The 26483-nt window shown below is 38.6% G+C and overlaps 1 protein-coding gene across 1 annotated transcript in view; it reads left to right on the top strand.

Annotated features, from left to right (window-relative positions):
* MICALL1 (MICAL like 1) overlaps positions 1–26483 on the top strand; it is a 977256-nt gene that overhangs the window by 531401 nt on the left and 419372 nt on the right. Inside the window, exon 7 of the mRNA XM_044068010.1 lies at positions 1008–1071. Within this exon, the coding sequence (XP_043923945.1) occupies positions 1008–1071 (64 nt within the window). The remainder of the gene's footprint in view (positions 1–1007; positions 1072–26483) is intronic.

The following is a 26483-nucleotide window of genomic DNA, read 5'->3' as shown; positions in this document are numbered from 1 at the left end:
TTTCCCCCAAAATAAGTTTCCAGATTACAGCTGAATCTGTTGATTCATCTCTGTTTTCTTTGTCAGGGAGAAAACAAGGCAGAGAGAGAGCCTTTTAGATGTGCACTATCGGGTATTACCTGAAGTGTCAGTGAGAGAGAAGGGCCTGAAGTTGATGCTCTTTTCAAGTGTGTCGCCAACTGTATTAGCTTTTATCACTGGGTGGATATCTAACTAACTGGAAAATGCTGCTTTCTAGGGAACTCCACTATGGGCATGGCCACTTCCAGTGTCTCTTTTAGGGATGTCTCTACAGCAGATATCTATGCAGTAATTTTGTCATTGTTGCAACCTTCACCATGCATTGTCTTGAACATAACTCTGTGAATCAGGCTTCCTTTCGTACCTGTGTACTTCAGGTCTTTACCTTCTGGTCATTGGGCTGTCATCTGGCTCCTTCTACCATGGCAGATTTGCCACCTGGAGTTTAACTCAGTCATAGGCCCCTTTATAAAGGATCAGTGTTAAGTGTAATATAAGCATTCTTACTGTATCCGTTAATCTGTGAGGGAACCTTACTTGGATAGATGACTAATATACTTATTGTGGACAGCATCTCCATCCAGCCTGTACTGTAAGTCCCTGTAAGATGGACAAGCATGTATTTATTTATTACGTTTTAACAGTCTGGGTGTCTTATCTTCATTGTTATTTTATGACTTATAGGAAGTATGTTTGCTAGTGTTGTGTGGTAAAGTGGTATATTCTAGGACTAGGCAAGTATGTGTAATTGCTGAGTGATGTTAGAGCATGTGCTAGCACTGAGCTTGTACCTCCTGAGAGTGCAATCTTTTGAAAAAATGCTGAATTGTAATTAGAGAGAAAGAAGTGAACCCAGTTGTAGGACGTGCATAACTCAAATATAGTTATTTTAAAAATTGTTGAAAATGGTTGTAGTAGAAGTTTTTACAGTATATATAGTTGGATTTGTTAAATAAATTCACATACTTTTTTTTTTTTTTTTTAAGAAGGACCAGCTGAATCCAGTGTACCAGTACCAAAACCAAGAGAAAGGCAGAAGCAAGTAGAGACGTAAGTCATTTCACTTGATGTGAGCTTCAGAAAATTGATTGAAAAGTAAAGGTGGCTTCCATTTAGGGAGGAAAAGCAGGAGCAACAATAACTGTACAAGACTTCACTGTATTTTTTTTAATAGCTAATTTGTCTTCTCTGTGTTTGTTTTTTTACTTTATTTTAAAGATCCAAGGAAACCATGCAAGTCATTTGCTCCAGCAGTACTATTGACTCATCTTGGATTAGGTTGACTTGGTTCAGAAATTAACCTATTCTTTGGATCATACTGGATGGAGAAATATATATTTTTCTGTAGTTTATTTTTGACCCCCCCAATGCCTGCTGACCATTGGGTCTCTCCTCCCAGTCATTCTGTGCCCATGTGTTACTTTGTACTAGGGAATTACCACAGTACATTACCAAGGTAAGAACTGTTAAAAAGGATCATCATACAGACAGCTTCGCTTGCCACTGATAGTTTGTAAGCATAATCCCATCCCCTTGGTGTGTGTGTTGGGAGGGGGGGTTGAGCTACTCATCATCACCACACCTTCCATCTGCTAATGCACACTTGTCTGTACTCGCTAATGAAGGCAAACACCAGGTGATAGCATAATAAATGGAAAAAGCCTATCCCTAGATGCAAGCTGCAGTGACATCTTTCCTGTAAGAGACTGTGGGTGCATGCATCCTAGTCTGCTGTGTCTAGCCTCCCTGGATTGGCATATCCACCCTCCTTTGCCATCTCTGTTAAAGTGCCCATGGTACTAATCACACTTGGGTTGCTAAGATGATAGGGATTTATTTCTCTATTGCATTTGGTTAGCAGTGAGTAGTTGAGTAGTGTTCATCCCAAAACCATTGTTTTTAGGGTAGGAGGAATGTTTGCTTTCCTTGTTGCTTTATTGTCATCTGTATGATTATAGCTAATAGTTTGCAGTAGAAGGACAGGATGAGGGAGGCATTATTAGCTGAGAACCAGTTGTATGCTTGGATGTGCATTAATACCAGTATTAGTAATATAGGAGGCATGAACAGCAAAAAGAAAATAGGAAAAATTATTTACCCACCTCTGGCTTGTAATTGAAAAATGAGGTCTGTCACCTCTAAATTGCTTAGTGTAGGGTATATAATGCAGTAGATTAAAGTCTATATTTCTTTCAAATGCTGTAGTAGTTTAGATTTAGATATGAGCTGTACAGGTTTGGAAACTGCATCATGATCTGCTTGTGGTTTTGTTAATAAGAAAAGATAAGTCAGGGATTCCAAATTTATGGCCCTCGAGCCTCAAACAGCCCTCAAACGAGCATATTTCTATAAATGAAAACTACTACACTTCATTTCTTACTGCACTGGCTACCTTTCTTTTCATTCTGGAGATTATGGCCCTCATTTAAGCATGGTAGTCCTCACGTAGCCCTCATGGACTTTTGAGTTTGAGACCCCTAGAGTAAATAATTGCAAATTAATTGGGAAAAAATCATGGAAATTTGATAAGTTTTACAAAAAAAGAGAGCATTTTGTAACTTAAGTGCAACATTGCATGGAGCACTACATTTTTTTTGAGGTAGCCACATCCAGTAGGTGTATAAAGCCCTGTGATGATCAGCAGAATTATTTGAACTTTACATGCTGATTACTCAGATTTGTAACAGTATCATTGGGAAAAGGCTAGTAGTCTTCAGAATGAACAGTACATATCTGGAAGTGCAAGAAGTCCATATCACTTCCCTTTCCTTTAGTGTACATCAGCACTCTAAGCTTGATCTTCTTTCTGTTTGCCTTTCCTTCTTTACTACTGTCTATAAGGTATTGAGTACTCAAATGAACCATGCTGCTGCCCACAGAAGTGTGTGTGTGTGTGTGTGTGTGTGTGTGTGTGTGTGTGTGTACATTTGTCAGACAGGTAGCTGTTACAGGGTAATTTGAACAACTTTTATTTATATGGTTTACTTCATCACTGCCTAGCTTTTGCAACAAATTCTAATTGGTATCTTTTAGTTTACATAACATTCTCCAAGACTGATATCAAAGTAGATAGAAGTGAAAGTTATCATATGGAGTGTTTACAGTTACTGTTTGAGCATAGATTTATCTAAGCAGTGACATATAATATTAGTATTGTTAGCTGCTGTTTTTTTTCATCCATTCCTTTAATGCTACACCTGATTACTTAAACTTCTTACTTAGAAACATTTTACACTTTTGAAAACAATTCTGGATGTTAAAATTTAAGTCGGGTGTCTTATTATTTTGTCATTAGAATTTGCTTTACTTTTTCACTGTTTTGTTTTTAATTCATTTAACCCCCATTTTACCTAGCTCCTTTAACCCTCTCTCAAACATACTTTTTGAACAGATTGACACTGTTGCTGCTATTTTGTTTCAGCTGTTTCACCTGTGAGCATATTTTTCCCTGCACATTAATAAAATATGCATATTTTTATTATTTATTGGGGTAACTGGAGAGTAACTGTCCTATTTCTACCTATATCACTATGGGAACCCACAGCATCCTCCTTCTACAAGTACCCATGTCTATAAACTCGTTAATGAAGGCAACCAGCAGGCAATGGCTTGGTGAGCAGAAGGCCTGTCCCCAGAGGCACACTGTAGTGTGACCCTGCTCTGTTTTGGTACTGTAGTTTGTGCTTCTTTAGCACTGCTTTGTTCTTCAGTACTCATATATATGCTTGGACACCACTTTGGGCTTAACTTCACTAAAATATCTAACAGCTTTTAGATAATTAAGATAATATTTCATTCATTCCTTGTTATCTGGAACCTATTCCATGTAATCTTTGACTAAATATATGATAGCTTTATGAAATTGCATGCCTGATTTATCTTCTTGTTTGAATTTTCAGTTTCACGGTGTCCTTGCTATTCACAGCATAGTTATCTGTTAGTGATTAATTTTTATGATAACACAAATTTGCCTCTATCTAGATAGTGCTGTCTTAATGCTCACTGTGAAGTTTTTGAGTTTTAATTTGCAGACTTGCACTTATCTTGGTGGATCTTTGTGTTACTTTTTTTGCATCTTGTTTTACAGCCTTATATTTTATTTAGGTTGTGAACTACCTTGATGGGCTGGTACAAGAACCTTTACAGCTGTTACCAAGGCCGAGAGGCTGACATAACAGTAACAAACATGCATAAGAAACATACATTGTACAGTGGTACAGATGCTTAGAGACATAGCCAGGATAAAATAAAGAAGAAACAGTACATTTGACACTGAGAAGCAAGTTCAAAGTACAGGTAGTCAGTGTATATACAGTAGGTATGATGCACGGATTCTGAATCCAAGTACATATTGTAAGTGAGCAGTAAGCATCGAATTTAATGGCTGAAGGAATGTAGTTTCAGTGCAGTAAGTAGTAACTATCTTAATGTATACAGATAAAGCATCCTTTTTGCAAAGTGTAGATAGCTGTAGTCTCATTGTTTACTAGTAAGATCCAACTGTCAAGAAATCAGCTACATGGTACAACAACATATAACAAACTTGGATCCCATTAAGGGCTGTCATGGAGTTTGTATCTAGAAAAGTAAGCTTTAAGTTTAAATTAGTGATCACCCTTTAAGTATTCCATTCTTGTCATCGATTGGCAGAAAGAAATTGCCTGGTTGAATCTTAACAGTAACCTATTCCATAAAGTAGTTAATATGGAAGCAACTAGTTCATAAAATAAAAGAACACTTCTTCCACATTTAGTAGTAATCCATTGTTTTGGGTATTAAAATTATGCGATGTGAAAATTTAAGTAAGATTGGCAGCCAGTCACCCAGTATGTAAAGAGCTAAAATGTGACCATAATTTCCCCTTCTCAGTCTGTAAAAAAAATAAGAGTAAGACTTCAGGACTCTGAATGTGATATGTCAGATGACTCACTGATAAAATATTTGTAATGAGTGCACATTGAATCCTTTCCAGTTTTCAATAGTTTTACCAGAAATGAACAGAAGTTCAAGCCATGTTCAATTAATGGGCATATTAAGGAAATACATAAATGTACCATAACCTCAGGTGTCCTACAGCTTGCAAGTCTTTGAAGTGCCAGTAGTTTTGTTGAAAGTAAATTGCACATGTTGAGTAATTATTATATACGAAGATAGTTTAATTCTTCCCTCTTTGTAATGACTCCTGAGGGGGCAAGAATGTTGTTGCATCTTTCGGCTTATCCTGGTTAGGGGTCGCCACAGCGGAACAATGGTCTGCTAATGTTTGGTAGTGGGTTTTTACATGCCGAGTTACCAGCCCTGATGCACAACCTTCAACGAAGGCACGCCCATTCACGCATGCTTCCACACAGAAGACGCTCTAACTGAGAATCGAATGGAACAATGTCTTGCTGTGAGGCGACAACACTACCGCAGCACCACTACCGCGGGTCCCCTGAGGGGGCAAGAATAGAACTGTTTAATGCACAGGGTATTCTTATTATTAAGGCAGAACTACTAGACTTTTTTTTTTTTTTTTTTGTTCACATTGAAGTCCATTATTTCCTGAAGACCAGTATGCCAAATAAACAGGTTCTGCAAAATAGCTTTGTGTTTGATATTAATGGGAGTGCAAGTTTGGTATCATCAGCAGACTTTCTGCACAATAGTGATGTCATTTTAGGTTCTCATGAAACGATAAGGCACTACTAAATCTTAAATCCAAATAAACATCATCCACAACCTAACAACAATCCAGAGCATCACCAGTCATAGCTCACAGCTATCCCTTATTCTGTAGAATCTCCCTGATTTTGCTGCGTAGTTGTTCTCTGTCTTGCATATATATTTATTTTTTTTCTAGTAAATTACTGGGGGTTAGTCAGCCATTAATGCTAAACAATAGGGCTTCATACTACTACTTCATAAAATGAATGCTGATGCACAAGACGTAGCAGATGTAGTCAATGCCCAGTCTGTGTGGGAGTTAGAATCTCCCAGTTACATGGGCTGTATTCCACATGGGCACTGAAAGGTCTTGAATTAAGCCATCCACTTGGTAATTGTTTAATTTACAGCTGTTACATAAATACCTGTCCTGTAACTACCTAGTTGTAGTGCAACAGCAACACACACCATTTGCTGTCAAAACAAAAATGATTGCAGATTCAAAGTAAATAAATTGAGACTTCAGCTCCATGTTGGTGATTCCCAAAATTGTAGTAACTAAGTTATGTAATAATTGGTCTCTTTGGGCCATGCCATTTCTTGGTAACAGCAGTTAAGTAAGTCTGTTCAAAACTTGCAAAACACAGTAGTTTGTCTCAGACTTGCAGGATGCAGTAATTCATTGATTTTTATTTGCGAGACTTCTAGATAAAAAACAAGGTCCATCTCAGAATTTAAATCTGAGAAAGACACCTTGAACAACCTTCTAAAAATTTGCTTTAGTTACCCATGATGCAAATATATTTCCTTAATGCCCTAAGTGATAATGCCCCTTAGCAAAAACTTGTGTTTGAAAATGTATAACTGCCACAGTGTAATATGCTTGATGTTGTGTTCTAACTTAAACACTCTTCTAAAGCTTTTAAAGCTACCAGCCTGGTCTACATCAATGGAAGAAAACTGAGGTGAAGGAATAACATAAGTTAAAGAAATTTGAATACTTTCCTTACTGTTAAGTCAACAAATTCCTGAACCACTGCCTGTGTGTGTTCTGTAGTGAAGAAGGTCTGACTTTGTTTTATCTGTACACCATCAATGGCATGATTAAATTTCACTGACACAGCATTCAGTTTACTTACTTCTGCTTTTGCATGTAGCTTCCTTTCTGGAAGGCAGAAGAGTGTGACATTCTCTCTGTTTATCATAGGAAGCATATTGTACAAGGTGAATACCATAGAATCACCAATAACCAAAAACTATGGTATTGAAATACAGGCTGAAGTGCAACAAAAAACAAATTAGGGATACCCTTGACTGAGTTACTGTTGCAAACACTAAGTGCATTTTTGAGAAGATCTAAACTGGGTATAGATTATTTTCCTCCAAGTGCTCCTCATCACTTTTTTTCTAAAAGAACTACCAGTTGGAGAAGCTTGGTTATGATGAAGTTGCTTATTGACTTTTTGGATGCAAGGATGATTGGCTACAGCATGGATAGAACATGTAGATGTAGAAATCAGAGATATGCCCAGAGTAGGATCCTGGCGCAAACCAACAAATACATGGCGCAGAAAAGTAAAACCCTGACTTTAATATGGATGACCTGGGATTGACTAGCGACCTTAACGCTGGAGTAGCCAGTAAGGGAGGGCAGGAGTGAGTGACTGATGCCAGTTCACCAATATGGAGGGAGGAAGCTTGGGCCACTGTTGTAGTGAAACAAAGCAGTGTCTGTGTCATTGCAAGTTCTCTAGCAACACTTGGGTCATGACATGAACATGCATGCAAAACAGTACATGCTGTAGCTAGAAAAGGGCAAGAATGACGTGGACATGCATAACAAACAGTACATGCTGTAGCTAGAGTAGGGCAAGAGTGATGTGGTCATGCATAACAAACCGTACATGCTGTAGCTAGAGTAGGGCAAGAGTGACGTGGGCATGCATAACAAACAGTACATGCTGTAGCTAGAGTAGGGCAAGAGTGATAACGCCTACATCCAGGAGTCTGGAATTTTGGGCCAAACCCCTCAGCTTACAAGGTTACTTGTGACACACTTTCACCTGAAAGGGAGCGAGTGGGCCAATCTGGTCTCAGGAAGGCTAATGATTGTCAGGCAGTGAGTATTAACAGTATATGAAAGACAGGTAATTAATTGGCAGTGGTGAATGTTTTGCTAAAACTGTTTATCACATTACATTCTACCACTGACTACTGTTGATAATGTTCTACCATCTGGTGTACAGTTTAGGTCCTTTCAGAGTGACAGTTGATAGCCCATTTAGTTAATGATGTATCTATAATGAATTCTTTTACTTTACCATGTAGATTCAGTTCATTAGATTTCCTGAGTGGCATCACTGCCCAGTGAGAAGGAAAAGATTCATTTCAGCCAATTCATTCAACAGTAGTAATGGGAAGTTTATTACATAAAAAGATATGCTTGTCTATAAATGTGAATGCAAGACCAGATTTTTATTTTTGATCAAGTATAACTAGTAGATTTGCAGTTGTTTAAGTTTCTAATGGTGTCCATAATTGATAGCAACAGTATTATTATTTCTGTATATGTTTCTTAAATACTGGTTTTGTTGCTGTTACTATCTTGAACCCTTGTATTTTATTTATTTTTTTATTATAAGAACATTTTGACTGAAAATGTTCCCAAATGGCCCAGGTCCCTAACATGCAAAATTGAAGTTAAGTAAGTAGCCCCATTTATCAAAAAACACGTGAAGAAAGGTGAGTCACTGTTGTTACCTGAGGAGACACTATTTAACTTGCATAAGCATAGGCACCAGAGTCTGTACTTTTTAATCAAATGGTTCACTGTTGAAGTAGTCTTTAAATATGAAACAACTTCTGCAGAAGGCCCAACTTGTAACCCAAACTTCCAGAGCTTTGCACTCTTAACCTACTAAGCCAGATGAGCATTCTCCCACTTGGGCATCAGCCGATTTATGGTATGAGAGGAGCATCTGTCTGTGTCATTTCAGTTCATTCTTGATGCACTGAGTGGGCTTGTGTACATATCTTTCAATGTGCTGTCAGTCTATTGGCTCTGCTTGGCTTCCAGAGTAGGGAAATATGTATTCCATTGGAGAAAATCTTGTATTTTTTTGCATGCTTATTACTGTAGGAGTTTTGCATGCATCGGGTGCACTAGATGTCAGTAGTTAATAAGAAAACTAATTGCTTTACCTGTGCAAAACAAATTTCACACAAGAATTTTTATATCCAGTGCTTATTCTGTCTGGAGATGGGTCTGAACATCATATTTCATTCCTACTGCTTCCTGTTTGCTAAGAAGGCAATAAAGCAGAAAGCTACATCTGTCCAAGATTGCCTCAGTACGAAAAAGTTTGATGCCTTGTCCAAGATCCTATGGCATCAACCAGGCCTTCCTCAGGCACTTTTCTGAAAAAGTGCTAGGCACTAGGCAGCTGAGAAGCAGCCTGGTGTGAGAAAGTACTGGAAGACCATTGGCTTTCTTTCAGAGTCTGATGGCCCTTCTGGGTTCATGGGCATCTGGTCCAGTGAGACACTTTCACCCCCCCTCTCAAATTCCTGTGCTTATTTTGAAGGAGGCCCCTTTTTCTCCACCTGTATAGGCATCCATGCACACAGATGATAGCACGTCCTCCTGAGTCTAAACAGTTCCATTGCTGGTTAGTCCTGATGCCTCACTGGGAGACTATGATTCTGACGCCCATTTTGCATCTGTATATACCATAAAAAATCAGGATGAAGGATCACTTTAGATAGGAATTTAGGGAGTGTTTTGATACCCTCGAAGGGATACAGAGAACTGTTGGGCTTTCCAGACCCAAAACAGCTTTACTACCGATCACTGAAGCCATGGAGAATGCTTTTGCCAGTACATCCCTGGAGCCTAACTCCCAAACCCCTGCTCACAGGAAGTTTGATTGTTTCAATATAGGGTTGCTGATTCCTGCATGTAGTTGTACAAATATTCTGTTGGTTGACCCAGCTGTGATATCCCTGAATACCAACAAATGAGCTGTTGTTTTTCCAGCCAAGAACCCACTTCCTAGTGACATGGAGGGTAAGATACTTAACAGCTTTGGGAAGAAAGTTGACACTTTTGCCCTGGCTTTCAGATCCCTGAACTGCCAACACGGAGTGGTGAATACCAATAGACTGTCTCTATCTCAACTGAAAGGCAAGGCTGTAGTCCCTATATGTAAGATGGTAGAAGTATGCTACTACTTCTCTCAAGTTCGCAGGTATGCTATCAGGTGTGACTGTGATGGTGTAGCTGCATCATGCATGGAGGCAGCTAACTAGGTAAGTCATGAGGAGACGTGCAGGGCCAAGGTTCTCAGCCAATGACAGATCATAAACCAAAAACACACTGTGCCAACAGAAGGACAACTCCCACTCCAATAGCGTAGAAAAATGTAATCACCACTTTCATAAAAACTTCTTCAGAATGAATACACAGTAAAATCAAAACTGTTTAAATGCAATTCATATCAATTAAAAAACACCATTCAATTAATAAAATTTAACAAGACCTTGTTGTAATGTTAACTTCCTTTCTTCTAAAAAAACACTTAATATTTATACTTTCATTCAGTCCAGGTGGACTGTCAGCACTCAGTCTCAATTGCCATAATTTCCCTTCTTTCAACCCTGTTTTTAATAATCCCCCCTCGCAAATCTTTGCTAATATACTCTAAAATAGCAAAGGAAAACTTTTTAAATGTAGTACAGTCCAAAGTATGCCTATGTAAAGCATTATTGCTGTCTTTGGTTTTAATGGCATAACAGTGTTCCTTAATACGTCTGCTGAGCTGTCTGGTGGTCTTACCTATATAAAATGCTGTACAACCAGAGCACAAAGCAATGTATACCACATGATATGTATTACAAGTAAACCTACCAGGCACAGCAATAGTACGATCTAGATGCGTTAGACTAATATATGGCCCTTCATGGATAAACCTGCAAGCCATTTATAAGTACCTGTTGGTTTATCTGATTGAGGGGGAAAGACGGCAGTGCTATCATGTTGTAATAAATTCATTAAACTGCCTGATTTTTTTTGTAAACGAAACTAGGAACCTTCCCCAAAATACTTCACAAATCACTATTACCGCTAATAATTTTCCAATTATCAGTGATAATGTTTTTAATCATAATGCTATCTACAGACATGTCCACAACACATTTAGGCTGACTAAATGGAAAATCTCCACCTGAATCATCAGTTGCTGTTTTAATTGTTAGACCATGAACCAAAATAGACGGAAAGTATACAGGTCTCCTATTAGAGATCTCTGATACTAAATTATGTAATAAAACTTATGGATATCCTCTTGTTAAAAATAAACCAGTAATGAATACTGTTTCAATAAAGAAATCTTCATTACTGCTGGTTAACCGAGAGGCTCTTATGTACTGTCCTTTCGGGATGTTCCATCTCATAAAAGCAGGGTGATTGCTCTGATAGTGTAAATAATTATTTACACAAGTCTCTTTGCTATATATCTTGCTGGAAAATCTTAAATCTACTGTATGCCAAGTGAGGACCACATCTAAATAGTTAACCTGGTGCCCTAAATTGCTTAACATAATTTTCAAGAAATCACTGCTTCTGTTAAGCTGTTCTAAAAAAATGTCTGCCTTATCTTTAGATCCCTTTATAATAAAAAAATTAGGTCATCAGTAAACGACAATAAAATAAAGTGTCCTTAGCTAAAAGAATCTGACAGACCTTCCATTTCACACCAGGCCATAACTAAACCTGCAAAAGCAGGAGCGATTGTGGGCCCCATGGCAACTCCCCTTCGTTGTTGAAAGTATTTTCTGTTGAACACAAAAAAATTGTTTTCTAACAACAAAATACAAGTTTTCACTGAACTCTCAGACCATACAGTATACTTGTTTAAAAAATTAGCTACATATTCCAACCCCATTTCAAAGGGTATGGAAGTATATAAGGAGATCACATCTACAGTTAGTAGAAAAAAGTTATCACTAAGAGCACCATTATTCTCTTAGATGAAACAATCTAAAAGATTCTAAAAATGACCAAGAATCCTTGGTGTATGATGGCAAACCTTGCACTAAAGGATTGAGTAACTTATCCAAATATAAAGAAATCCCTTCAGTAATACTACCAGCAGAAGAAACAATAGGCTGAAAAGGGGGGTTGGCAGCATTTTTGTGTACTTTAGGAATTCCAAATAAAACACCTACTTTAGGATACTCAACTGAAAAATATTCATATAAATCAGAAGCCAGTTCACCATTCATAAACAAATCATATAAAGTGTATTTAATATACTTATAACTTCGATCAATAATATCAAAACTGACCAATATATTCTTTAGAATTACTCAAAAGGGTTTCCATAGCTGTAGTATAATCCCCTGTGTACATCAACACCAAACCACCCCCCTTATCGGCCTTCATGAATCTCAAATCAGTTCTGCTGGATAACTCAACAAGTGCTTGACTTTCTTTTGTTAAATTAAAAAAAGGATGCACAGATTTGTTAACCGGAAAGAAAGTAAACAGAATGCAAGAAAAGCCAGCATAAGAAGGTATGGCAAGTTGATTAGAAGGGGAAGCCTGAGGACCCTCATGCATCAAACTTCAGTAGCAGTGCAGCTATGACGTACCCTTGCTTTTTCCTCCTCCTATTCACAGAATCCTGCCTTAGCTCATGCCCTCTCCAAGTCCATCTCCTTCCTCCATCATCACCCAAGGAATAAGAGATCACTGGCACTCTTTTTAGTAGAATGGGAAAAAATTACACAAGACAAGGTTGGTATTACAAATATTGACTCTGGGACTAAAGCTTCATTTCTTGAAAAAACAGCACTCTTGAGTATCCTACCAGTTTCCATGAGATAAAAGTAAGTCGGCTGCTGTTATGAGACCTTTTGCTGCAGGATGCCGTGGAAAGAGAGTTGGAAAAAAAAACTTTACTCAAGGCTCTTCCTAGTCTCATTATGGTTAAACAAATTTTTTTTATGATAACTTCAGGATGCTAATTTTGCAAGCCCTTCTGAATCGTCTGTTTTCTCAAGATTTCTTCATCATCCTGGTCCTGAAGGGTGTTTACTGTTACATCTTTAGCCATGGCAGGCAGGTATTACATGAGATTCAGAAAAATGGATTTCCACATGCATTGCACTTCCTGGCACTTTGAGTTATCAGCTGCATCTAGGGTAGTCAGAGTGCTTGACTCTACTAACTGCCTTCTGTAGGACAAAAGGCATACACATTTGTCCATATCAGAATGACTGTCTGATTCAGGAACCAACCCTGAAAGAGACCCAGATGGCACTAAAATTTACTCTGGTGTTTTCAAAACCTTGTAGACTCTCTGAATCTGCCAAAGTCACACCTACTATTCTCAAGAAAGGTCTTATTCCTGGGGGACCATTGGGACACCATTCACCAGATGGCCTTCTTCCCTTGAGATAACCATGCTCTTGATCAACTACTAAAACCAGATCACTTTCCAGGGAGCTGTAGGACTTCAGGAGAGTTGCATGAAAGCAGTGGTTAGGATGCCAAAGCTTCTGAGCATTTTCGCCAAAGAAGTGCACTTATGCTGTGGGCTTCTTGGAACTCATTGTCAGATAGTGCATCTTCAATGCTGGTTAGACAAGTACCTTTCTGGGGAAAACCTTTCACTTCATTTTTCTGAGGAAAAACTACTACTTTAGAGAATTGCATTTTATACTAGGGGATTTTGTTTTTATGGGCCGTCATCGGATATCAATAGAATTTCCTTAGTGAATGGCTGTATGAACAAACTGTGTTGAAATAATATGATGTCTTTGAGGCTGGAATTTGTATTTTTGGGGATTGTTACAGAAGTATTTATCTCAAAACTATGATTTTCCTGTCTGAAGGTATGCAGCTTCACTCAGGTTCCACTCAACTTACCGGCCTTCTTTCCTGTCAACCATGGAGCAGCTGATGTCATTCCTTAGATTACTGTTTGAAGTATTTCACACTGTTGTGTTATCTTCCTAAGTAACCTGGACATCTGGCTGGGGTACCAAAGCCAAAACCTTCCACAGAGATATACAACTGACATATAACCTAAGCCCATGGGTGTAAGGGTATATAAGCTGACATATAAGCATGAAAACCTCTGACTGTCTCACTGTCAGTCCAAACACAGATTGTGTACCCATTAGTCTATTCTAAGCATGGTCATTGCTATGGTTTTCGCATTCACTTGTTCAGATAAGTGCCCCATTAGGGAACCTTCATTGTTTTTTTTTCTTAGCTTTATTGTGATTTTAAACTGTTAGATGTCAGGTAAGAGGAGGAAGTGCTATTTTAATAAGCATATTCCTTATAAGGATCTCCACTCAGTGTCTTTTTTTGCCTTGGTGCATAACATGACTATTGAAACTGCAGTATATGTCAATTGTTTGTACAAAAAACCTTAAGTATGTGGCTTTCCTCTCTTAATACTAATCTAGAGACCCAGCACCTTCCTTAAGGTGAAATAAAGGATCCTTTCACACCTGATGTCCCGCTCATTCTGAAGAAGAAATTCAAATGACCTAGGCCTGAACCGTTGTCTGCCCAATCATTCTTGGATGTACCCACTGAGGTTTCAAAAGAACCCACAATATATTTGACTGCTTTTCAGTCTCCTAGCAGAGTGACCCCAATAGTATGATTCTTCATGTCAAACACAACTGACCTTACTGTTATGATGGAGAAGGGGAAACATAGACTCATAATTTTGTAAGGACTTAAGGGAATTCCCCAAATATTAGTTTGTGAATAGGACTCCTGTCTTCTTTCCAGAGCCTGAAATGGGAACAGAAAAAAATTTCCATAATCTGCTCACAGACAACTATGATATTGTTTTGACAAAACTAAAACTTTCAGAAACACTGATCAGTTATTAATTTCTTATGACTGTAAGAAAAAAAACAACCTGTTTCAAAGCAGACTGTCTCCAAATATTTTTCTATTTTATTATACCTTTCCCACAAAATAAGGCAATTCCAGCACTGTCAAGGCTCATTTCACTAGGGCCTTGGCTTTGTCTGTGGCTTTTTGGAAAGGGGTGGGTTGTAGAAGTATTCTCTAAGCATAAGCTTGGTCTTCTGTACATATCTTTATAAAGCATTGCAAACTAGTTTCCTTCTCTAGATCTAATTCTTGCTTTCTTAGGACCATTCTGCAGAGGATGCTCCTAGTGGTCTGCCATATAGCTAAGGTTACTGTAGCTTTGATCAAATGACAATCATAGTTTTGCTGTGTAAGTAATCATACAGTAACAGGAGATGTTTGATCACTTCTGCAGTAGACACTCCCACTGTCCACTCCAGACCTCCACCCTTATGTATGCTTTTGTTGCCAGGATGAGGATTTTCATAGCATTGACCTCTTTCGGGTCTCTAGCCTCCCTCTCTTGGTTGTCCTGAAAGCTCTGAAAGGATTGGCACCCAAGCTGCTTATTTTCTTCTGGTCTGCTCCTCAAGCTAATGGTTTAGGTACTGTTAAATTCCCTTAAGCTTTGGAAGCTGGCCAGCTGTTATAGCTAAGGTTACTGCATCACTGATCATTTAAGTATCTACTGTTATATGTTTTCTTACACAACTGTACATTTTTCTTCCTTTGAAAATGACCAAGGGCATTTACCACAGACTTGATTTGCTCACACAAGGCAGGAGTTATTTGATATACTCCAACTTGAAAATACTTAGTCAGCTACCTGATAATAGAGTTTTACTACTTTTTGGGTACCTTTTTTGAGGGTATGCAACAGGTACAAAAGAAGGCTAAAAAATACTACTGTAAAGTCAAATACAAGTAAGTGGAAAACATTTTCTTGTTGGTGCTAGACTAAGAACCAGAACCATTTTAAGGTCCAGATTATTCTGGTTTCAGAATATTTGTGTTATTTATTATCCTCTTAACTTTCTTGCTCTTCTTTCAAGGTTTGTCTTTCGACCATCTCTGCTTGTCTGCCCTTAGAATCCCCTTTTTCTGCCATAGCTCAAGTCAAACAATTTTGCAAGTGGTTGTAGATATCCACCCGCCTAGTAAATGGGTGGATATCTAAATGGGTGACTCCTCCTTGGGATCCTAACTTTATATTTGAAATACTGACACTTCTCTCATTGGAACCAGCTTGTCAGACTACTACTGCTCTGATTTCTGCAAGAAGAGTATCTGAATTATAAGTCCTTGAGGTGAGTTAACCCTAATAAGTTTTTCACAAGAACATGGCGTCTTTGAGAAGAAGTTGTACTTTTATGCCTAAAGTGATTTCAGAGTTTACCTTGACTCAGGCCATTAATCTCCCAGTGTACTTTGCAGAACATAAAAACAATGGAGAAAGAATGTTGCATACTCTGGATGTCCACAAGCAGCTCAGTTTCTACTTGGATCAAACAAAATTGTTCATGAAGGCTGATCAGCTATTTGTCTCCTATGAAGGTAAGAAAAAAAGGGCTGCCATTGTCAAATCAGGCAATTTCTAGATTGTCTCCTCATACTGTTTCTTTCTGTTATTATATAACAAGTCACTTCCAGACAGGATCAGGGCTCACTTTACATGGCTTTGGGGGCTCTTTTACAAAGCATTACAAACTGAATTCCTTCTTCAGGTCCAGAACATTTGATATGACCATTCTCCAGAGCTTCTGAATTCCTAAACTCCTCCCTCCTCAATATGCAACAAAATCTAGAAGCTTTAAGTGTTTTCATTGATAATTTTATACCCCAAGCAGTCTCCAGAGAATTTTTTCTCAAATAGATAAGTGTTGGAGGTGTAATGGTGAAGAAACAGATACATGGGAGCACATTTTCATACTGTAATGAGTTGGCAGACTTTAAAAAATTCCCTACAGAGCACTCTGTCAGGAATACTGGGGGAGCAAATGAGTATAACTAACTTTGAGCTGAGACACAGGGTCTGAATTACTTAGACATAGTAAAGCCTTGTTAGGTTTAATTTTGGTGGCTGCCAAAAAAAGCAATTACTAAAAAATGGAAATCAAAGTCTAAACCTACCATACCTGAAGTAGTAAATATTGTAGCAGAGATAAAATAACAGGAACGGGGATCTGTAAAAAGAGTAGGAGTAAATTACATTGTAAAAATGGAAATTGTGGGAACAATACATGCATAAAAATGTTTTTGGAAGATGAATGAGGTTTAAGAGAAGGCAGGGATTGAGCAATTTATGTAATGTTGGTTTGATTATATTGTGTAGAACAGTATATGTGATGTGTAATGTTTGTAAAATTGAACTTGTTAATATGGTTTGATTAGTTTTATATAAATGCAAGTTTGCCTGTTTAACAAATATCAGTAAAGGTATCAAAAAACTCCTTGCTCTCTGTAATGCTAAGCTCTGGTAATCTACCCATGCAGCTTTCTCTACTACAGCAGTTATCTAATGTTGAACATAGTGCAATTCTGTAAGTAAACTTGCCGTAACAGTAGATATTGTAATAGATCACTGTTAACAGTAAGCACTCTCTCTCTTTATCTGCATTCTTTCTGTTTTTTGTATGTTGCAGGGGTTTAGATGTATATACATTTTGTGTGGTTGTCTGTTTAAATAAATGTGTGTGTGTGTGTGTGTATAATATATAGAGCTTTGTGAAAAAGTTGTATATTTATTAATATTTATTCTGGTAGATGTCTTTTGGTAGATCTTTTTGTTAGTCAGTCTTTTTTTAGTTTCCTAATTAAAGTTTTGATTAGTTGGTTAGCCTATACAAAGTGTTAATAAACTGGTCTTCGATTGTAATTTGTCTCTAGAGTTCTAGTTTCAGTTTTAGGTAGCACAGTTTCTGATTATACTATTGTATTAAGGGGAAAAGGGGGACTTGGCCAAAGGAATGATTTTAATTATTTTATTTCTTTTAACAGAAACACCCTTGTAACTACTCCCTTGCTCCAAACAACCCGATTGTATATAAATAAGGAACGTTTTTGATGCTTTTCATTATACTCAACTAGGATCGCTTGTTTGTGTGCTTCATTAAAGGATTTTCCTTTTTTAACTCAGCTGTGGACTACCTACTATTTTCTATTTGATTATTTTGTAACATGTATTTTACAGTAATATTTTACATTTCGATTTTTAAGTGAACGAATTGCATAACATAATTTAGGAAGTGAACATCGTACCCTCAACAAAGCGAAGTTTCTTCTTGGCTTATGTAGTGTGTGTGTGTGTGTGTGTGTGTGTGTGTGTGTGTGTGTGTGTGTGTGTGTATATATATATATATATATATATATATATATATATGTATATGTATATATATATATATATATATGTATATATATATATATATATGTATATATATATATATATGGATCCCTATCATATGATAAAAACCTCACTTGACTGAGGCCATAAGACTGAATTTTCAAAAGACTGAAAAGTCACTTGTCTGAAACCCATAAGACTGAAACCCATGATACTGAATTTCAACATACTAAATTGTAAACTGGATCATATAAAACCAAGCTAGGTGGGAGGTTACTCCGACCACAACCCCCCATTGTGGGGGGATGTACCCCCCACACTCCCCTAACTATATATATTAAATCCAGGATTGCACTACAGTGGGGAAAAGGGGCATATACCTTTCATTTACCTAACAGTAGTCTATATGCTGCCACTACTATGCCCTTTTCCCCAGTATAGTGCGATCCTGGCGTTAGTATATATAGTTAGGGGGGTGTGGGGGGCACAGCCCTCCACATTGGGGATTTGGGGGGCGTAGCCCCCCCCCCCACATAGTCTGGTTTTATATGGTCCAGTTTACAATTTAGTATGTTGAAATTAAGTATTATGGGTTTCAGTCTTATGGGTTTCAGTCAAGTGACTTCTTAGTTTTTTGAAATTTCAATCTTATGGTCTCCGTCAAATTAACTTCAGTCAAATGAGGTTTCTGTCATATGATGAGGTTTCTATCATATGATAGGGATTCATGTGTGTGTGTGTGTGTGTGTATGTATATGTATATATATATATATATATATATATATATGTGTGTATATATATATATATATATATATGTGTGTATATATATATATATATATATATATATATATATATATGTATATATATATATATATATATATATATATGTATGTATATATATATATATATATATATATATATATATGTATATATGTATGTGTATATATATATATATATATATATATATATATATATATATATATATATATGTATGTATGGGTCCTAGTTAAATGATCGAAGTTCAGAACTTCGAATTTCATATGGCCGAAACCATATGATCGAAGTTCTAAAACTTTGAACATTTAAGCGGAGTTTTCCAAACAGAGCGGAAGGGAATATTCCTTTTCCTCTCGGTAGTGTGATCTTGGAGTTGGGGTATTTTAATAGCGGGGGGGGGGTACAGGGGAACTTGCCCCTCTGCATATATGCAGTTTAATTTGTTTTTTTTTCTTCTTTTTTAAATGTTCAAGATTAAAAATCTTCGATCATATGGTCCCGAATATATGAGTTCGAAGTTTTGTAATTTCGATCATTCAACATAGGCCCATATATATATATATATAAAGATATATATATATATATATATATATATATATAAATATATATATATATATATATATATATATATATATACACACACACATACACACAAATATATACATAAGCTCACACACACACACACACACACACACACACATATAAAACTTATGTTTTATGGGTTTATTTTCCTTTGCATTTATCTGTTGTCAGGGCTATACCCCCCCCCCCCTTCATGAGGCAATAAATCTCTTAAGCTTTGGCACCCTAGCCACTATTTTATGGTGCTCTCCTCAAGCCCCTCTGCTGTTAGGATGCATAGAAGGTTCCCAGAAACTTTTGAAGACTGGCCAGTGATCATATCTTTGGCAGGCTATAACTCATGCAGCTTAGACTACTGCAACAGTTGATCTGTTAGACATCTACTGTCATGGTAAGTTTACTTATACAACTGCACTGTCTTAAACAAAGTATTGGTTCTTAAATAAGTTTGGAAATGTAGACATGGACAGGAGGCTTCAAATCACTTACCAGTGTTGTTTCTTAAAGTGACTTTAATACACGACTGATGTTATACCTGACTGACAGCCATTCTGTAAGAATTCATATGCTCATCAGTTTAGTCAATCCCAATGGAAAGTCAAGGAGTGCAGTGCTCATTTCAAAGAACTGAAATACTTAGTTATGTTAAAGTTATTCTGTATCTTTTTGTGATGTCTGCAAGCAATTTTCATTCTTTATTAACCTTAATAACAACCTGCTACTCTGTATCTTATCTGCTGTTAGATGTGTCACAGATTTCTTATTTATTCTAGTTTTAACATTTGCAGCTGAATTACTTTTAACTTCATTGTTTACAGTGAAAACATCTTGTTTAGGGTATAGAGCTTTTAAATGGCTTACTTTGAAATTCTTAAACTTGTTTTTAATTCAAGTCAGTAAAATCCTTGACAGTAAAAATAAAAGCATCAATCTTTAAAAATTAATTTGTAGAAATTGTACTTCCATTTATTAGATGTTCCCTATGGTCAGTATTGCAGTATTGATTCTTGGGTCTTCCTGTCATGCAGAAGCCACGAATGGTCCAATTTCCAGAGTCTTTATATCAACCCTGTCTGACAGAGTTCTGAGGAGCAATGTCTGCACATCAGTGAATAAGAAGGTTATCTGTTTGTACCATCTTCAGTTCTTTCTAGCTGTGCAGTCCAATGCGCTTCACCATATATACAGTACACTTGCAGTCTGTTGTTCTGTTCATTTTTTCCAAGAGTTTTTTTTTTTTTCCTCCAGTCAAAAAGCTACCCCATTGGGGATTTTTCCTCTTTTAATGTTTAAGGAGGTTAACAGTTGCTTGAAGTGTGCGAAGCAAATCCTGCATAAAGATTTTCACTGACTGTGTCTGTTCTGTTTGGGGTTTCAGCACAACATCTCAAAAAACTCAGACCAACATTATGGTCGACCAACAGCATCCTCTGGATATTTTGAAAAAATGTATGCCCAAACTGAAAAGAACTATCAGCATTCCTCTTCTCATTCCTCAGCCCTCTCAAACCTAATCCCAAGACCTCTTGAAAATTGCCCAGGAGTTCATGACCTTCTTGAAATCCCAGGAACCCAGCCACATGCAGACCACTACCCCTGAAGCCTCCCCATCCAAGACGTCTAGGGCAGTAGTAGTCTTTCAAGAAGATTTACAATCCTCTGACTCTGATAATGAAGAGGAATTATCCTGAGCACCTTCCAACCTAACCTTATCTGGACTCAGACTCGTGTGGTGCCCTCTCAACTCTCTCTCCCCCAGAGGATCTCTCTTTCAGAGACTACACTTCATAAAATTAAGGAGACTTTTAATTGAGAAAGCAAACAGTGCTCTCTCAAACTCAGTTTCAATATAGGGAATTACTGAGTTTACCTTCACTTAGACCTCTAGCTATCCCCTGATTCATGTGATGTTTGATTACTTTTTTGAAGACATCTCTTTGCACCCAGATTCCCTGCCACTTGCACCCAGAAACCCTGACTGATTTTCCAGAGTGCTTGACTTACAAAAGCACATTTACAAAAACCCTAAAGTAGATTTCTCCATGGGAGGTGAAAATTAAAGTGGATGGGGTCCTCTCTGATAACTTCCGCTTGAGCAGAGGAAACTAGGCAGGGGTGTCCTCTTTCCCCTTATTTGCATTATATTGAGAACCACTGGCAAAGAAAATAAGGGAACCTGAAATTCAAGGATATAATTGGAGTGGTAGTCAAGAAAAGCTGGCTATATTTGCAGATATTATTTTATACCTGACAAAACCAGTGAGAGACATTACAGTGTTGTGGAACATTTTTAGACAGTTTCAGATAATTTTGGGATACAAAATTAATGAAGCTAAAATAAAGGCAATAGTAGTAAATTATGTACCCACACATGAATTGGTTCAGAAGTATTCATATTTATGGGGGCATGATAAAATGAAGTATTTAGGAGTATGAATTTATTTATTTATTTATTTCCAGTTTGATGACCGGGGAGGTCCACTGGGCTCAGGGAGCCCTTTTTCAGTGGAGGCCCAGGGCGAAAAGCTCCACATTACATTGTGTATTCAAAGATACAATCATAGTAAAGAAAACACAATTAAGATATCATTTTGTGCTAGGGAGCAAAAATAAATTCTTTGGTTGCATAGTATCAAAATATTTAGGATGGCATTACATAGTGTAGTTACAGATAAATCATAGTAGAGAAGTCACGGTTACAGTTCTATTTTAAGCTAAAGAACAGGAATAATTTCCTTGATTATATGATATCTAAAATTTTGGAACGCAATGGAAACTTAACTGGGAGGGGGAAAAAGATTAAGAAGAGAAACAGAGAGAAGGTGGTAGAGGTTATTAGTAAGCTGTACAGTTGTGATATTTACAATATTTACATTTAAATAAAGTTAGCTTGTGCTCAGAGTTAAGGGGAGGAAAGGAGTACTAGGTTATGTGGGGAGAGAACGGTTGCATTTCCTGTTCGAGGAAAGGTAAGAGTGTAGCAGAGTTTTAAAGGTCTCAAAGCTTTCACAAGTCATTAGAGAGGATGGAAGAGATTTCCATTTTTTAGCTAATGAAAAGGATAGCAGAAGTTGACCAGCAGGACGATTGGGTTTGCGGACAGTGATTAGGTTTTGGTGAATTGATCTCAGAGTTCTCAGTGGGGTGTAAGGTTGGAGGATATTGGTTAGTGCCGGGCACTTAGTAGGGTGAAAAATTAGTCTGTGGGCTGTAGTAATTTGGAGATAGTCTAGATGGTTGGAGAGTTCAAGCCAATTTAACAAATGAAGGGCAGTACAATGATGGGAGAAGAATTTTGCTTTGGTGGCAAATTTAGAAATCTTATTATAACAGACTTCCAGTTTAGAGGAGAGAGAGGTAGATAAGTTTGTTAGAAGAGGAGCACCATACAAAAGTGAGGGGAGTAAATAGGTAGTGGCAAGAGTTTGTCTGGTGGGAGGAGAAAAAAGTGGATGTTTCTGTATAGCATACCAAGTTTTGCATGAGTTTTCTTAATGTTTTGTTGGATGTGAGTGTCAAATTTTAGGTGTTCATTAATAGTTACCCCAAGTAGTTTAACTGAGAAAATGAAAACTTTCTTGTATAGATATGGATAGTAAGATACAAGCAGTCAAAATGTTTTAGTCCCTTTAGTGTTATACACAGGTCACACATAATTTTTATCAACTAGGGAAGAAGTTGTGGATAGCAATTAATAAAAAGCTGAATGACTTTATCTGGGAGGGGAAGATGACAAGAGTCAAATGGGATAAGCTGATTGTTCCAGTAGAACAGGGCAGATTAGGATTACCCAAATCTGAAGGGGTATTTCAGAGCTACACGGTTAAGGCTCCTGTACATATCACAAGCAGATAGTTCAAAGTGGAAAGGGATGGTGTTGAAACAAGGGGGAAGCTCAATAAACAAGGAGAGACTGGAATTTTGGATGCAGGCCTTCAAGGAGAATAACAGTAATCATACAGAATTTTATATCCATAAAGTAGCAGAAAGTATTCTAAGAACTAACACAGGAATGGGGAAAGGAGCTACTGCTGATAGGGATCACTGCAGTTAGGAATATCAACAAATAGGCAAGATAGGGCTGAAGTTTTTTGGAGAAAACTGGCAAAGGAATCAAGGTATTGGGAGCAAATAATTAGAGAGGGAATGGTAATAGAATGGGAAGAGATCAAGAATTTATTTGAACTGCAGGTTAGAGATTGCATTCCTTATTAATGACCGATATCAGAATATAGACAAAGCGAAAGAAATGGGGGGAGGTCCTAAATGAAAGACCAACACTGGTAGAGTTTTTAATAGGATCTAGAACAAAAGTGTACATTAAAAAAGCAATAATTAGTAGAACATGTAAGATATCACATAACTATAAAAATCAAACAGAGAAGGTTAGAAAGGATTGGAAAGAGAGATTGGATAAGACTAAATCTTCATGCATACTGGCTTACTAGTTCTATGTCTGTAAGTGGTACTCAATTATCTTTGTTAAGCTAGTTTAGAAGACTGTTAGACCATATTAATCTAACTGAACTAAAAAATTTGTTATATTTGTAAAAAAAATTCTACTTGACTGTAAAATGTGTTCTATATGTATAATGTTATGAAGACTCATGATCTATATGCACATTGTAATGATTGTATATGAAACCATCTGTGGAGCTTTTCTCCCCGGGCCTCCGCTGAAAATTGACATGTATCCAGTCGGACTATCCCGGTCAACAAATGTAAAATAAAATAAAAATAAATAAATAACTAAGCAATTCACAAAGAAACAATTGGAAGATATATGCGTGTCTCCCAAATATTCAACAAAATCTAGAAGATTTAGGATTTTTGCTTGGAAATGTTTACATAGATATTCTTGTACCCCAAGTAGACTCCAGAGAATTTCTCCTCAGATAGACAGTTAAATCTAGCACAAAACCGACAACTAGCAACGTCGTGGTCAGGGCCTAGGCAAGGAATACAGTAAGAATGAAAGTCCTTATGAGGTATTTGCTTCCCACAAGAAATACAATTATTAACTTTTTCTGACATCGGTTTGGAGCAAGAAAAAAGTTTCCCCAATGGGGTACTTAGCTTTTAATGAAGACTTTGGATCTGAAACTCGAACACGAAAATCTCAGGAGTCGGCCGACCGGCACTTGCGAACTGCTTCTGCTTCAGGCACCGCACGGCAAGAAAGACTGAATAAAATGGCGTCGGCTGCATCCTTTATACCCCTGACAACCTGCCGTCAAGAAAGAGGCGACAGCAGCCGATGCAGGACCCAAGACTTTGGAATTCAGACCGACTGAGGGCAACCCGCCAACAGGATATCCCCAGTGTAATGACTGCAACAGTGAATACCCCCGAACATCTCCATTTATGGTAAGTGTACACAACTGTACTTTTCTTGCTCTGAGATACCCAAACCTGGCTTTAAAAAGTGCACTGAGTGTGGCCATAAGCTTTCCCCAACTAATGGCTACACTCTGTGCGTAGTCTGTTTAGGGGTAGCTCACCTTGATTCCTGTTTGATCTGCGTGGGGCTCAGTCTCCGCACGTTGATCAACAGGAGGAACAAACTCATCCTTAAGGGTCTCCTCCCTCCTCCGGCGGAGGCCCCCGGCTACTTCAACGGCTTCTGCCACCTCTTCTGCTTCCTCCTCCCCCTGGCCTCTGGGACTCATCCTCTCGCTAAGGGGACCAGGTACTGAGAGAAGCAGAAACACAAGGACCGAGACAGACTGAGGAAGTGGTCCCCTGACTGCAATGCCTCACTGGAGCCCTTGGCCAAATCCCGCCTGGCTGCCAGAGCAGGTTCTCCCTGGCTCCGCTCCCCTTGTTTTTCTCTAGAGCCAGTGGTGTCTCAGGCCCACTCACCAACTTCAGCTTCACCCCACCGTTTCTGGGGACCGGTATCACTGGCTTACTCATCTAGGTGCACCCGCAGCTCTCTGAAGCCAAGGTGAACAGGATGATGCTTAAGTTTATCCGCACACAGATCCAGATGGGAGTGTTGCTTGCTCTCTCACTGTCTGGGGCTGGGGGCATGCAGTCTGCCTTTGTCCCAATCACTCCTTCTCCGATCCGAGTCCCGGTTTTGGAGTATTCTGGGTAGAGGCCTCTTGGCATCAAGGTCTCTGTGTTGACTGCACCCTGTACCTCGACACCGGCCATTACCCTGAGTGGCTCAGCTCCGAGTAGCTCAGAACCGACAAGCTCTTGGAGCCATGATCTCTGCGCTGGATCCCATGGGGCAGTGTTGGCTTTGAGCTTTTTGATGCCTGTTCCGAGTCTCAGTGCCTGGAGGTTTGTCTCCGGCTCTCCCGTTGGGTCAGAGCGTGACGGATCTGGTCACAGAGGTACGTTCTCTCTCTGCTTTTGACATTGTAGAGAGGGTCCTCTCAGTTCCATTGAGACCCTTGCTGCTCTTGTCCTCTGAATCTGTCCTGGCTCCCCCTGTATCTGGTCTGGATTCTCCCACCCTGCCCCTCAGGGACAGCCTGCTGCCTCTCTGCCCCAGGGGGTACCCCCATGAGAACTGATTGATGTTTTCACATCCTCCCCAGAGACCCCCCCCTGAGGAGGTTCCTCGAAAACACATGTGCAAAAGGAGGCACTTAGACTCCCCATCAGAGTTGTCTTATGGACGGCACCAATTTTGAGGAAGGGGAGGATTCCTCCCGGTCATTCCCCCAAAGATGTCTTCTTCAGGGTCATCATGGAGATCCTTCATCAGCGAGGGGGGGTGGTCTGCCCAGAAACCCAACTTGGATGAGTCGGTGTTCCTGGAGGCGTTTGGTGCAGGGACCTCTACATCTTGGGTGTCCCCTCCCGCAGAGCCTGACAAGGTGGAGCCGATCCCCCTACGACCTGATAAGGTACTGAGTGCACCGTCAGACAGTACTTATTGGACCAAGGGATCCCCTGTTTATGCTATGGTGGTGGCAGTGGCCACCAAGAAGGAGCTCATGCAGGAGAGCTCCATGGTCCATCCGCCAGACTGAGAGTCCAGGACAATGGACCATTTTGGGAAGTGGATGTGCGCTTCAGCAATGTTCTCGTTACATGCGCTGAACTACATGATGTACGTAATTAGTGAGACCTAGTCAAAGAGATCATGGAGGCTACCCTTGGGTCCATGTTGGCAGAGGACAAGAAGGTTTTCTCGACTCAGATGACCACCCTCAATTCAGTTGCTAACACCTCTATGCGGCTTCTCTCTCAAGCTAC

The sequence above is a fragment of the Protopterus annectens genome, chromosome 1.part0, assembly GCF_019279795.1.
Source record: "Protopterus annectens isolate FY-2018-M chromosome 1.part0, PAN1.0, whole genome shotgun sequence".
Taxonomy (NCBI): domain Eukaryota; kingdom Metazoa; phylum Chordata; order Ceratodontiformes; family Protopteridae; genus Protopterus; species Protopterus annectens.
The sequence above is the reverse complement of the archived record's forward strand: the minus strand, read 5'-3'. Positions and strand labels throughout refer to the sequence as shown.